The sequence below is a fragment of the Crocuta crocuta genome, unplaced genomic scaffold (genome assembly GCF_008692635.1).
Source record: "Crocuta crocuta isolate KB4526 unplaced genomic scaffold, BGI_CrCroc_1.0 scaffold69-1, whole genome shotgun sequence".
NCBI lineage: Eukaryota > Metazoa > Chordata > Mammalia > Carnivora > Hyaenidae > Crocuta > Crocuta crocuta.
The window spans coordinates 1,563,546-1,576,158 of NW_027551577.1; the positions used below are offsets into that span (position 1 = coordinate 1,563,546).

Below are 12,613 nucleotides of genomic sequence, written 5' to 3' on the forward strand. Positions count from 1 at the left end.
ATGCAGACCTGCCATTGGTCTCTTGGCAGGGACATAAGACCCCGTAGGGGGCACAGGGCCCTGGGTTGGTGCGGCCTCAAGGCTTCTGCTTGTCAGCCTAGACTGGAAGCATGGAAGCCTGACCTGGCCCTGAGCCCAGACAGGCAGACTCTGCCTGGTGCCTTACAGCGAGCAGTCAGCCTCAACAGTCCCTGGAGGTTATTCAACTCTGGACCGTGCTGTTTTGGGGGGGTGGGGGGGAGAAGAGTCTCTGCTCAAGAAGGGGAGAGGAAGCAGGTCCTCAAACAACTTGAGCTCATCTGCTGCCGATTCTGCTTGTCCCGACTTTCTCCATCCTTCAGGGCCTGGCTTCTGCCCTCTGGCTCCAGGAAGCTTTCTCTGATTGCTCTGGCCTTTGGGTCTCTCCTTGTGCACCTCCAAGACTGCTCCTCACGTTGTCTGCTCTTTCTTCTGGTAAACATGCTGACTACCTTGTTTGTGGGGATGGAGCGAGGCTGCCCTTGAGCCCTCTCAGCTTGAAAGACAGGGCCAGGCAGCCTGTGTTCATTCACTCTGGGCTGAATGCATTCACTCGTGTAGTCATTAATTAAAAAATCCTTTACTGAGTGCTAGCTATGTGCCAGGACCTTGAAAAATAGCAGGGAACAAGACGCTGTTGCATAAGAGAGTGTGATGGGTACCGATTTCAGCCAGGGTGGTCAGAGAAAGCCTCTGGCATGCCCTTTCACCCAATGTCAGTCTAAGACTCACATAATATGCCATCCCTGGCCCCACAGGCTGGCTCTGTTCACACCCCAGGGCTTTTCGAGCACATGGTATGCTGTAAATCACTGATGTGGACACATTCTTCTCCCTTCCCAGATGGCTAACATCCTCAGCATGATGTTCCCATCTGGACCCTCTCAGTGATTCTAACACTCAACATAGGACCTTCCCAGTCTCATGTTTATGTTCATTTAAGTTTATTAAGTTAACAAAAGGACAGATGAATGAATGCCTAGATGAATGGGCATTTGCTGTAGGCTCTAAAGACTGAGTAAGTGGCCCACGAGCTACAGGTGGCATTCGCTGGGTGATGTTGGGGGCAGGGCGGGACATGGAGTAAGGAAGGGGAGGGCTGGCCAGAGAGAAGCCTACATTGTGCCCAGATGATAAAGCGCCTGGAATGCCAGGCTAAGGACGTGATTCTACAAGCCGCAGGGAGCCACGCAAGGTTCACCTGCAACTGTATCCCTTGGCACCTACCACTTGGCCCACATGGCTCAGTGAATGTGTATGGAATTGAAGGGTCCTGGATGGAACAGGCTGAATTAGCGCTTCTTTGCTACCAGCTGGGCAGTGACCGAGGGAGTTCTAAATGCCAGCAGAGTAGCCAGCTCCCAGGAGTCCTCTTGGTACCCAAAGGGCACTTTTCCTGTGCCCTTTCAGGGTGTCTGAAATCCCTGCATTAGAGAGCCATTTATTAGGACTTGATATTATTTAGTGGGGGTGGGGGGAAGGCTCCCTCGAGTTTCCAGAAAAGACGACAGTCTGCTAAAGGCAACTTATTGTCTACAGGACCAGAACAAGGCCTTGAGGGTGGAGATGGGACTTGGAGTGTAAGGTAGAACCCAGTGTGCTAGTTAGAATTTGGCCACTTCCAGTATCTTTTCTTTTCTTTTTTTTAATGTTTATTTATTTTTGAGAGAGAAAGAATGAGTGGGGGAGGGGCAGAGAGAGAGGGACAGAGGATCCAAAGCAGGCTCCGTGCTGACAGCACAGAGCCCAATGTGGGCCTTGAACCTACAAACCATGAGGTCATGACCTGAGTTGAAGTCCATCGCCTCACTGACTGAGCCACCCAGGCACCCCCACTTCCAGTTTGTTTAGAGAAAACCCGGACCCAGACACTGTGAAGGAAAGGTGGGCTAGGGCACTGGTCTTGAGGCTGTTGCTGGTTCACTGAGGGACTCAGGCAACCCTCTCCCCTGTTTGAGTCTTGGTTTCCTCATCTGTGCAATGGGGACATAGGAGACCTGTGTTGTTTTATGTGCTTGTCATTTAGCTCCTCTTCTTCTAGTGGGTGAACCCCAGTATGCCTTTGGAGGACCCCCTAAATCCATGTTGTTCAGATGGGCTGACCTGTTGACCAATTGGAATCATAGTGGTCTGTTCAGGAACAGTCATGTGACCCACCCTGGGCCAATGGGAACTAACCCTGAGACTTTTGGCAATGAGAAGGGCTCTTTTGCTTTTAGGGTAACTCAGCTGGGACAGTGTGATCCCAGGAATGCCTATGATTCCTTCTCCACCTTTGAGGACAGTCAGCCTGAGAATGGAGCCACCCAGAGGAAAGTGAAGATTACAAATGGAGAAAAGGGACAGATTCCGAGTGACCTCATTTGAGCCTCTGGATCCTGCCATACCTGAAGGTAGCCCCAGGTCTTTATGTTATTGGTCACATGCACATGTATATCTGACTTGTATCTTGCTTAAGCCAGTTTGGGTTGTGTTTTCTCTTGCCTGCAGGGGAGAATCACCCAGAGAGAGGCTCTTTCTTTCTGAAGGCCGTGCAGTTTTCCACTGAGAAGCTGCTTTGGAAGGCACCAGCATGTGGCTGGGTGAAATGAAGGAGATGAGGAGGCCTGGGGACGGTGCTTGGGGTGAGAGCAGACACACACTGGGCCAGGTGGGTCACACTCACTTCAGAGCCAACCAGAGCAGAAGGAGAGCCTGGAAGGAGAAAAGAACAACCCAGATGAGAGAGGCAGAAGAGTTTCCCAAAGGAGTGAGGGTTTCATGGAGGTTCTTCACTGGCTTTGCTGCTTCCTTCTTGCCCCCTGTAAGCTTACAATTCACCAAGCATCCAGATGGATGGTTACAGAACAAATCAGGTCACATCTCTCCCCTGCTCTAAACCCTCTATTTCCTCACTGCCTTGAGAATAAATTCCAAACTCCTTACTCTCCAGAGCCAATAAAGGCCCATGAGATCTGACTGCTTCCCACCTGTCTCTTACCTTATACATCTCTGCACACTTCCATCTGCACCCATGTTGTGCCTGGGCCTATGCCTGACCCCTGTGCACATACTGGAACTATTCGTTGAATAAAGAAATAAATCGGTGGTTGGAATGAGAACTGAAAACTTTCCAGTGGATTCGTCATCAAAGAATTGCCGCTCAACTGGGTCAAAAATCTCCAATGGAAAGGGTAAAGAGAAATAGGGATTAGAAAGATTTCTGGAATGAGTTCCTATGGAGAAAAAGCAGACACGAAATGGATTTTTCTTCCTGGAATTTTAGTGATATCAGTGAAAAGAAGACCTTCATTATTTTGACAGCAAAAACAGAATATAAAGGAAAGAATTGAGTATATACAGGTACCATTTTCTATAATTAAAAAGCCACCATATCATTGATATGCAAACCTACATGTGTGATAAAATTGCATAGAACTAAGTGTACACACTCACAAATGAGTACAAGTAAAACTGGGGAAATCTGAATAAGATCAGTGGATTGCGTCAATGTCAGTATTCTGGTCATGATCTTGTATAGTTTTACAACAGGCAACCAGTAAGAGAAGCTGGGCAAAGGGTACCCACAGCATCTTTGTATTATTTCTTAGAACTGCACATGAATCTACAATTCTCTCAAAATAAAAAGTTTAGTTTAGAAAACCACTATGTAAAAAACCAATACGTAATTTGGGTGGGGCTACTTCAGGCCCTTCTATAGCTCAGGGTTGAGAAAGACCCTAAAATATATAGAAGACATCTCTGAACAAGGAGCAAAGAGACTTTGAGGGAGAAGACAGGGGAAATCAGGGAGGACAGGGTCTGAAAAATCAGAACTCACCCTGAAACTCTGAGACTCAATAGACCTCCTGTAGGAAGGTGCATGCGTGTGTGTGTGTGTGTGTGTGTGTGTGTGTGTGTGTGTGTGTGTGTGTGTTGGGGTAGGGGTGGGTGGGCAGGCACTGGGAGTTAGAAATTAATGTACAAACTCACCATTATTCATTTTCAAAAGCATAGCTGTCTTAATCTGATAAGCAATTGCAGTCTTGAGAATCAAGCACACTTGTATTATTAGAGGAAAAAAAAGCAAGTGAGAAAAATATGTGCAATGTAATGACAGGGCTCTCAGCTCCGTGAGAGACCAGAGCAGGATCCTGACTCTTTGCTCTGCTGGATCCTTGTAGGCAGAGGAAGCAGGGGATAGGGGAAATGTGGAATTTGGGCAAGTGCCTTTATTGTTTCTGCCTGAAGGAATGAAGGAACAAAGGAATGGGGAAGCCCGGGGAAGCAGGTTTTGGATTGGCTGGTCTGAATAATTTCAGTGGCTCTGGGGCTTAGGGTCTGTCCCTACCTGTACTGTACTTGCTTCTGGTGATGAGGGCAAAGAGACAGCAGCCTAGAGTGATGGGGGTATGGGCTCTGGATTGGTTAGTTTGCATATGAAAAGTGCTCCCAGGTCAGTCCTTTATTGTCTCGAAGAATTGGCTGATCCTGGGAGAGGCATTCTCTTCAGAATCACCCAGGCCCCCCTCCACCCCCACCTCCAGGTCAAAGGATCAGAAACACAAGTCAACCCAGTGCCCAAGATGCAGAATAGGTCCTGGTACTTTCTAGAGGCTCGGTGAATATTTGTTGAGGGAAGGAAGGAAGAGAAGAAAGGACAGAGAGAGCCTCAGATGCCTGTACCATCCTCTCCCAGCCAGCCCCTTGATCCCTCGGGCAATGTGAGAACTCTCCTCTCCCCTCCTCTTCCCAGCCCTCCCGGAACTGTCTTCCTAACAGAAAACTCAAATCCCTGATTATAGAAATGCATCAAATGGGCTCACCAGGGGGCGCTGTTCCAGCCAGCTCACTACCAGGCAGCTGTTCTCTCCATCCACACCACTCCTTTCATGCCTCAGACTCAGATGACATTCTGTTGTTTTGTGTTGTTGGTGCTGCTTGTTGGTTTGTAGATAGGTAATGCAGCAAAGAGAGAAAATTCAGGCAGCGCTAAGGGCTGACAGCGAAAAGCAAGCCCCAGACCACTGGCCTCCCCTCTCCCAGCTCCCCCATTCCCTATCTGCACTGTTCACACCAATCCTTCCAGAGAGAGGCTCTGCTAAAGAGCATGACAGTTCATCTCCCGCACCATCACACACACGTACATGATATACACATCGTTCTCTGCTCCCCTTTTTTTTTTCATGTAACGAGATATCCTCGAGCGTATTCCACATCTGTACATAGGGAACTGCCTCATTCTTCAAAGTCAGAATATAATACGCATAGTTTTAGATGGATCCTAGTTGATTTAAGCAGGCCCCTCGTGATGAACAGACACCCAGGCTGTTTCTGATTCTAGCTTCTAAAAGCTATGCTGCACCAAATGCCCTGTGCATGCATCCCGGTGCACATGTATGGCTGCCTGTGGGATGTCCTGTGGAAGGTACACATGTGTTACATTTTCAGGTTACCACCCACAGAGATTCCATCAATTTACACCTTTTCCTTCTATAAGAAAGATAACAGGTCTATCTTTCTGATTTCATGCTTAGCATGGATATGGCAATTCTTCAAATTCTGGAGTCTGGCTAGGAGATCAGCAGATTTCAGGTTTGCAGTCTACTCCAGCCAACTCTCTGAGTCTGGGGGTGCCAGGGGGAGTCAGGAAGCAGATCAGATCATCTCTACAGGCCTCAGTTTCCTCATCTAAAAATGAGAGGATCTAGCTGGTAATCTGAAAGTTCTGTCTCCCCAAACCTCTGTGTCTTTTTCTACAGAGTGGGACTAATAGTCTCTACCTTGTTGATCTTTCCAGGTGATGTGAGGCTGCAGTGACATGGTCTGCAGGGAAGGAGCGATAATTAAACACTTTTGGAATCTCTTGCCAGAACTCCAGCATGGCCTGGGACATTCAACATGTACTCAGAATGTGAGGCTGGGGGCACTTGGGTGGCTCAGTCAGTTAAGCAGCCAACGTTGGCTCAGGTCACGGTCTCCGGTTTGTGAGTCTGACTGAGCCCACATCTGTCTCTGTGCTGACCCCTCAGAGCCTGGAGCCTGCTTCAGATTCTATGTCTCCTTCTCTCTCTGCCCCTCCCCTGCTCACGTTCTATCTCTCTCAAAAATAAGCAAAACGTTAAAAAAAATTTTAAATTAAAAAAACTAAAATGGGAGGCTGAAGAAATATTTTATGGGAAGGCACACTAATGTTAAGATGGTCTAGAGGGAGGAGATGACTTCACCATTGCTGTTCCCTCGCCTAAAACATGGTTCCCTGGAAGCAGGCCTGGGCTCACTTTCCACTGACCAAGGAGCCCAGTACACTGTGGGGTCCACTTAAATGTTTCGGGACGGAGGCTGTGCTCAGGACTAGATGTGGCAGTGTTCTTTTCCAATGTGATTTTAGGGACTGACTGAGGGACAAGATCCTTATCATCTATGCTTTCTTCTCCCTGCATCCCCTCTCCTCCTTTGCTTGATGGGTGGGTCCCAACAGACTTCTGGTCCAGGGGCCACAAACTCCAATGTCCTGCCTTGGTGACTGGGGCAGCCAGGCTCAGCCAGCTGGGTCGTGTCAGGAGGAAATGCAGATCCACTCTCTTTTAAGAGATATTCAAGAGAAGCCATTAGCCTAAATTCTTCCTGGTTTTTAAATGTTAGTTATTCAGGTTTTTTCAAATCACTGTGGGAGTCAAACAAAACCATCTGTGAGCCGGTGGTGGCCCCAGGCTACCAGGTTTGGCATTCTGAAACTGTCCGTCTCTCCCACTGTACGGATGAGGAAATTGAGGCCCCGGGAGCAGGAGGCATTTGCCAGAAGTGACACAAGATGAGACCCCAAGTCCCATTTGTCCCCTACTTTTTCCCTCGGTCCTCTCCCCCTTCTCTTTACCCTTCTCTCTCTCTCTCTCTTTCTCTCTCGTTGGTGTTTGTCTCTGCTTTGTCTCTCTCAGTGTGCCTCCTTTGTCTCTTTCTTCTAGTCTCTCCTGTGTGTCTCTTTTTCACTGTGTGATGCTCTCAATACCTCTCTGCCCATCTCTGTCCCCTGCCTGAGCGTTCTCGTAGACAACAAACCTCGGGAGCCGGGTGCAGAAGCGACCCAGCATCAGCACCCCAGGCTCCGGCTCACGCCTCGCCGCTCCCCCCACCCCCGCCCCAGGTTTCCGGGGGAGCTGGCAGGCGGCAGGCGGGGTACCCACGGGGCCGGCTGCCGTCAGCGCCCGTTCCGGCGTCTGCGACATCTCCCCGCTGACCTCACCCGCGCAGATATAAGCCGCGGCCCCGCCGCGAAGCGGGCAGTCGGGGCCGGGGTCCTGCCAGCGCCCCCCGCCTCCTGATCCGCGGATTCTAGACCCCAGAACTCCGAACGCGGAGCCCCAGGATCTCGGACCGGTCCCGGGGAGCTGGCGCCCCGCAGGTAACCATCTCTGTTCCCTCGCCCCCCCCAGGNCGGAAAGTTCTCCATCCTGCCTCCGCCGAGGTGTCAGCTGTAGGTCCGCGCCGGGACGTCGGGGCACAACCGGGAGGGGGCGTCCAGCGTCAGAGCCTGAGAGTTAGAATCCGGATCCATTCATTAGAACCTGATTTTCGCGCTGGACTCGAATCTCCGCCTTAGTGTGTCAGCCTCAGCGTTAGACACAATTTCACCGTTGAAAACAGGATTTTAGAGTCAGAACTGGTTTCCTAGCTTCGCCAAAGAATCTTAGCGCTGGAAATAGAATCTGAGCCTCGGGACTGGAACGGTGACGTGGGAATTCGAGTGTTGGGAGAGGAGCGTTGGAACAAAAATGTGGCGCCGGGATAGAATCTTAGTCTGCGACTCGGGAATTAGCATTGTGGCCGTTGGCCGGGCGCTCTGGGTGGTGACACTCCGAGCCTGGCGCTCCGAGTGACACCGGGGAGGGGCGGTGGCCCAACAGGCGAGCACGAGCAGGCACTCCAGCATGTGTATGGGTGAGGACACTCAGAGCCCAAGGCTGCCCCTACCCCACCCTGAGGTGGCAGGTGGTCCTGCCGCAGGGTGTTTGAATTTGGGGACCCGCTGGGACAGGAAAGGGGGAGATGGTGGCGGGCTGGAAGGGGGGCGCGGCGGGCTTATACTCTGTACTCCCAATCCTAGGCTCCGCGATGCCTGGCCCTTGGTTGCTGCTCGCTTTGGCGATGACCTTGACTGTGGCTGGTATTCCGGGAGGCCAGGCACAGCAGGAGGTGGCCCAGCAGGAGGCAGCGATGGCCGGTGAGCACGCAACCCTGGACAACCTCTTGCGCCAGGCAGAGCGCCTCCTCCTCCTCCGAGAAGACCTCCTGCGACTGCGAGGGAACCAGGGTGATGGAGAATCAGGTGAGGGGTGGGTCTTGTCCTTCCTACCAGAGGCCGCCAAGAGGGCTGGGGGAAACCCGGATGCAGAGGTGGGGAGCCATTTGGTCATCCAAACTCTTGCCTTTCAGAAGCTAGAAACCCTTGGCCCTAAGCTCAGCAGGATCCTGAGCTGACCCTTTCCTGAGATCAGCTTTCTCTTCCCTGTCCATCCTGGGAATGTTTTACAGAGAGCAGACTTCCAGTGGGGAAGATTCTGTGCAAGGGACAGAGAAAAAGTCTGTATGTGACAGTTTACATTACTACTTACTAGACTCATACACGCCAGGCACTGTTCTAAGCACTTCAAACACCTAATCACACTATTTAATCTTCCTAACAAGCTCTTAGACAGATACTGTTTCACACAGAAAAAAACTGAGGCTCAGAGATGTTAAATGACTTGCTTGTGGTCACACAGCTAGGGAGTGGCAGAGCTAGAATGAGAGGTCATGCTTGGACCATCTGTGTGTGTGTGTGTGTGTGTGTGTGTGTGTGTGTCTGTGTGTCTGTGTGTCTGTGATTTCTGAGAGGCTGTACAAGGCTGTGACTCTGGATGAGTGCTGCAGGGAGTCTGCCTTAACAGGCTGGAATGAGCACTCGGGGGTCAGGAGGTCCCTCACTCACTCCTTTCCTTCCCCAGAGTCTCAGATCATTCAACCCGACTGGCTCGCCAAGCGTCAGCATCCTGGCAAAAGGGAGCAGGAAGCAGAAGAGGGAGTTGACGAGGAGGAAGGAGGGGCTGTGGGCCCCCACAAACGGCAGCACCCTGGCCGTAGGGAGGATGTGGCTGCGTGGTCAGATGTAACCCAGCAGAAGCGGCAGCACCCTGGCCGGCGCTCCTCCTGGCTTGGGTACACCTTCACAAAGAGGCAGCACCCAGGCAGACGGCTGGTGGATCCTAAGGCCCAAAGGAGCTGGGAAGAAGAGGAGAAGGGGGAGGAGGGAGAGCTGATGCCTGAGAAACGCCAGCATCCGGGCAAGAGGGCTCTGGGAGGCCCATGTGAGCCCCAGGGAGCCTGTGGTCAGGCCGGCCTCCTGCTGGGCCTCCTGGATGACCTGAGCAGGGGTCAGGGGGCTGAGGAGAAGCGGCAGCATCCTGGGCGGCGGGCTACCTGGGCCAGGGAGCCCCTGGAGGAGTGAACCCAGCTTCCTATAAAGCTTGAGGTCTAAGAATGTCTTAAGTCCTGTGGGCCCTATCCCTTTGTGACCCCCTCTTTCCCTCTTCCTTAGATCCCTGACCATGAACCCAAGTCCTCTGTATGTACAACACCCAGTTCCCTGGCCTTGTCCCCCCTCCCCCTTCAGGGACACGAGAAAGCAAGCCTCTGAGTTAAAACCCTGTATTATCCCAACTTACACTGTTGGCAAGGGGACAGATCCCAGAGTCCCTCTCCTCGCACCCCCACAGGCTGCGCCCCTTCCTTAGCCCTGGCTAAAAATGATCCTTCTGTGTCTTTTAAGGGATCCCCAGAGAGGAGTAGGGTGACTGGGTCCGGCAGCCAGTGAGGTCAGGGTGGGATTGAAGGTGTGATGTCCAAATCCAGTTTCTATCACCTTGCTCCGCGAGTCAAGATTTGCCACATGTAAACTTCACCTCCAGGACACAGGATCTCCTCCCCTTCTCGGGCTTCCTTTGTGGGTGGACAGAGCCCTGACCATGGCTGTGCTCTGCTTAGGGGAAGCCTTGCAGGCGGAGGCCTCCTGTGCTGTGCTGCTGTGTGGTGGCTGTGGGAATAAATAGGCGCAGGCATGTGTAGACAGCCCTGAAAGCTGAACTTGTACATAACCCTCAGGTGCCTCCCCCTTGTCCATGATAATCATCTGAATGATAATAAAACAAGCATCTAGAGAATCTTGGAGCTCTGTGGTTCCAGTTTTTTCTCAGCTGGTGTGGGGGTTCTCTTTCTAACCTGGAGGGGGACAGGATTAAGGCTCTGCGGTTCTGTTGAGAAGGGCATCATGGACCCTGGGTTTGTAATCATCATGGTTCGAGGGCAGGAATCAACAGTCTGTGTCATCCAGCAGACACAGCGAGGACAGAGGACCAGGCCACGGTTGGACACTCAAACCTGGGGCCTCCTGGGCCTGGCCAGGAAAGCCAGCTGGGTGCAGGACAACAGGGCTTGGGGCAAAATGAAGAGGCCAGCTAAGTGAACACCCTTAAGTCCAAAAACTTTCACATCATGTGCATCAAATAATAACAACAATATATACACAACTTATTATGTGTCAGGCACTGCCTGGAGCCCTTTACATATGCTAATTCTTTTTTTTTTTTTTTTTCATGTTTTGAGTAATTTCTGCACCCAACGTAGAGCTCAAACTCACAACCCTGAGATCAGGAGTCACAGACTCTTCCAACTGAGCCAGCCGAGCTTCCCTATATTAACTCTTTTAATCCTCACAATAACCCTTCTAGGTATTATTACTATAATTATGCCCATTTTCCTGGTGAAGAAACCAAGGTACAGAAAGGTTAAGTAACTTGTTTGAAGCTGAATTAGGCCCACTCACTACCAGTTTGTAACCTCTGATTTAAATTGAACTCCCAGAGGTGCCTGTGTGGCTTAGTTGGTGAAACAGTTAAGCGTCCGACTCTTGATTTTGGCTCAGGTCATGATTTCACGGTTCATGGGATCAGGCTCCTCACTGACAGTGCAGAGCCTGCTTGGGATTCTCTCTCTCCCTCTCTCTGCCCCTCCCCTGCTAGTTCCCTCTCTCCCTCTCAATGTAAATAAAGTTTAAAAAGTTAAAAAAAAAAAACTGAACTCCCAAATCTCCTCAGGCCTTAGACTCTACCATTTGTTTGGTGGATGGATGAGCTCTTCAGGTTTTCTGCAAAACGGCTTTTGGCCACCTTCTTGGGTAGTGGAAGGAGGGGGCTAGAAAGGTGTTTGAGCCCCAGCTCCTCTCCTTGGGGAGGACATGGTTCAGGTGTGGTCGGGACAGAGGAAGACTCAGGGTTTCTTAGCTGCATTCACACCCACATCTCTAATAGTACTCCCCAAAGCCCTCTGAAACATTAAGCATTTGATGGATCTGCGGACTTTTCTCACCTTCAGATGAAAAAACCAACACAGAGACAAATGTCTTGGCCCAGGGTGCACAAAGCATGTAGAGCTGGCCTTCCTCTATGCCGGACTTTCTACCCCACTGTGCTGCCTTCCTCAGGAAGGTCTTAAAACACCCATTGTCACCATCAGGGCAAGTGGGGCCCTGATCACATTCCCTCTGCTCACAGTACCCCTCTGAAAGGCCAGTGACCTAAGACAGGCAATATGGGCCACTGATACAGTGCTTTCTTGGTACGTAGCCGTTATAGACACTTTCTCAGGGAATCTCATGACCACCCCAGGACAGCTAGCATGTCCATGCAGTTGAAGAAAGTTGAGTTGCAGTTGAGGGTGGATAAGTGGAGCCTGTGACCAAGTATACACACTACCCTCTCCTGTTTCCAAACTTGACTGATGTGGGAGGTGTTGTTTCCTCCTCAGATATTAGAAGACTTGAAGAGCAGGAGAAACCCACCTCCCAGCCCTTTAAGCTTTTTCCCTATGTTCCTGTGACTGATTGTACCCATGTAGCACGATGGAAAGGATCAGGCATTGGCTTCAGTCCTGGACAGATAATTAAACGAGTTTGACCCTCAGCCTTCTCATCTGTAAAATGGGCACAGCAATCCCTACCCCTCCCTCAGAGTTGTTCTAAGAAGTGAATGGGATGGAGTGATATGTGTACGGTCCTAGCACAGTGTATGGCAACAAGTAGACCATTGATAAGCAGCATTTTGAGCTCTAGTGCCCCAGGACCAGAACGACTCAAAACTGAAGCCTGCAGAACAACTTATTTTTTCTTTCATTCATTCTCCAATCACACACACACGCACAAAGTAAAGCTAAACAAAAAGAATTAAAGAAAATCCAAAAAAAATCAGTTACTGGGACTTTATTATGAGTCCATGCCAGGAACTGGGGCTTTATGAGTCTATGTGCTGCCCCCCCTCTTATACCTGTGCCTTTTGCTCAGCCTACAATGCTGAGGCAGAGATGCTCCAGAACGCTTCCCTAAATTTCCCAGCCTCCCTTGCACTTGGGGTGGAGTCACGACTGGCCCTGGCCAATGAGCTGTGAGCAGACAGGTGTCGCTCCCCAGCTGATGCAGTTAGAGCCCGGGAGCCTCCTTTACCCCTTTCTTCCTGCCTTAGAAGCCTGGGGGGTGGGGGAGCACATGTTGAGATGGTAGAATATAAGATGGAAAGATTCTGGACCCTAG

General features: G+C 50.8%; 1 protein-coding gene across 3 annotated transcripts; it reads left to right on the top strand.

Moving 5' to 3' along the window:
• Nucleotides 1-7,231: 7,231 nt before the first annotated feature.
• TRH (thyrotropin releasing hormone) lies at nucleotides 7,232-10,185 on the top strand. Of its 3 annotated transcripts, none has more exons than XM_077751629.1 (3): nucleotides 7,232-7,399; nucleotides 8,102-8,323; nucleotides 8,982-10,185. In XM_077751629.1, exons 2-3 carry the CDS (start codon nucleotides 8,110-8,112, stop codon nucleotides 9,479-9,481), a joined length of 714 nt encoding a protein of 237 aa, XP_077607755.1. In that variant the 5' UTR covers nucleotides 7,232-7,399; nucleotides 8,102-8,109; the 3' UTR covers nucleotides 9,482-10,185. The 3 variants fall into 3 exon arrangements, with proteins under 3 accessions (XP_077607755.1, XP_077607756.1, XP_077607754.1); XM_077751630.1 differs by lacking the exon at nucleotides 7,232-7,399 and adding an exon at nucleotides 7,601-7,724; XM_077751628.1 differs by lacking the exon at nucleotides 7,232-7,399 and adding an exon at nucleotides 7,899-7,935.
• Nucleotides 10,186-12,613: the final 2,428 nt, after the last annotated feature.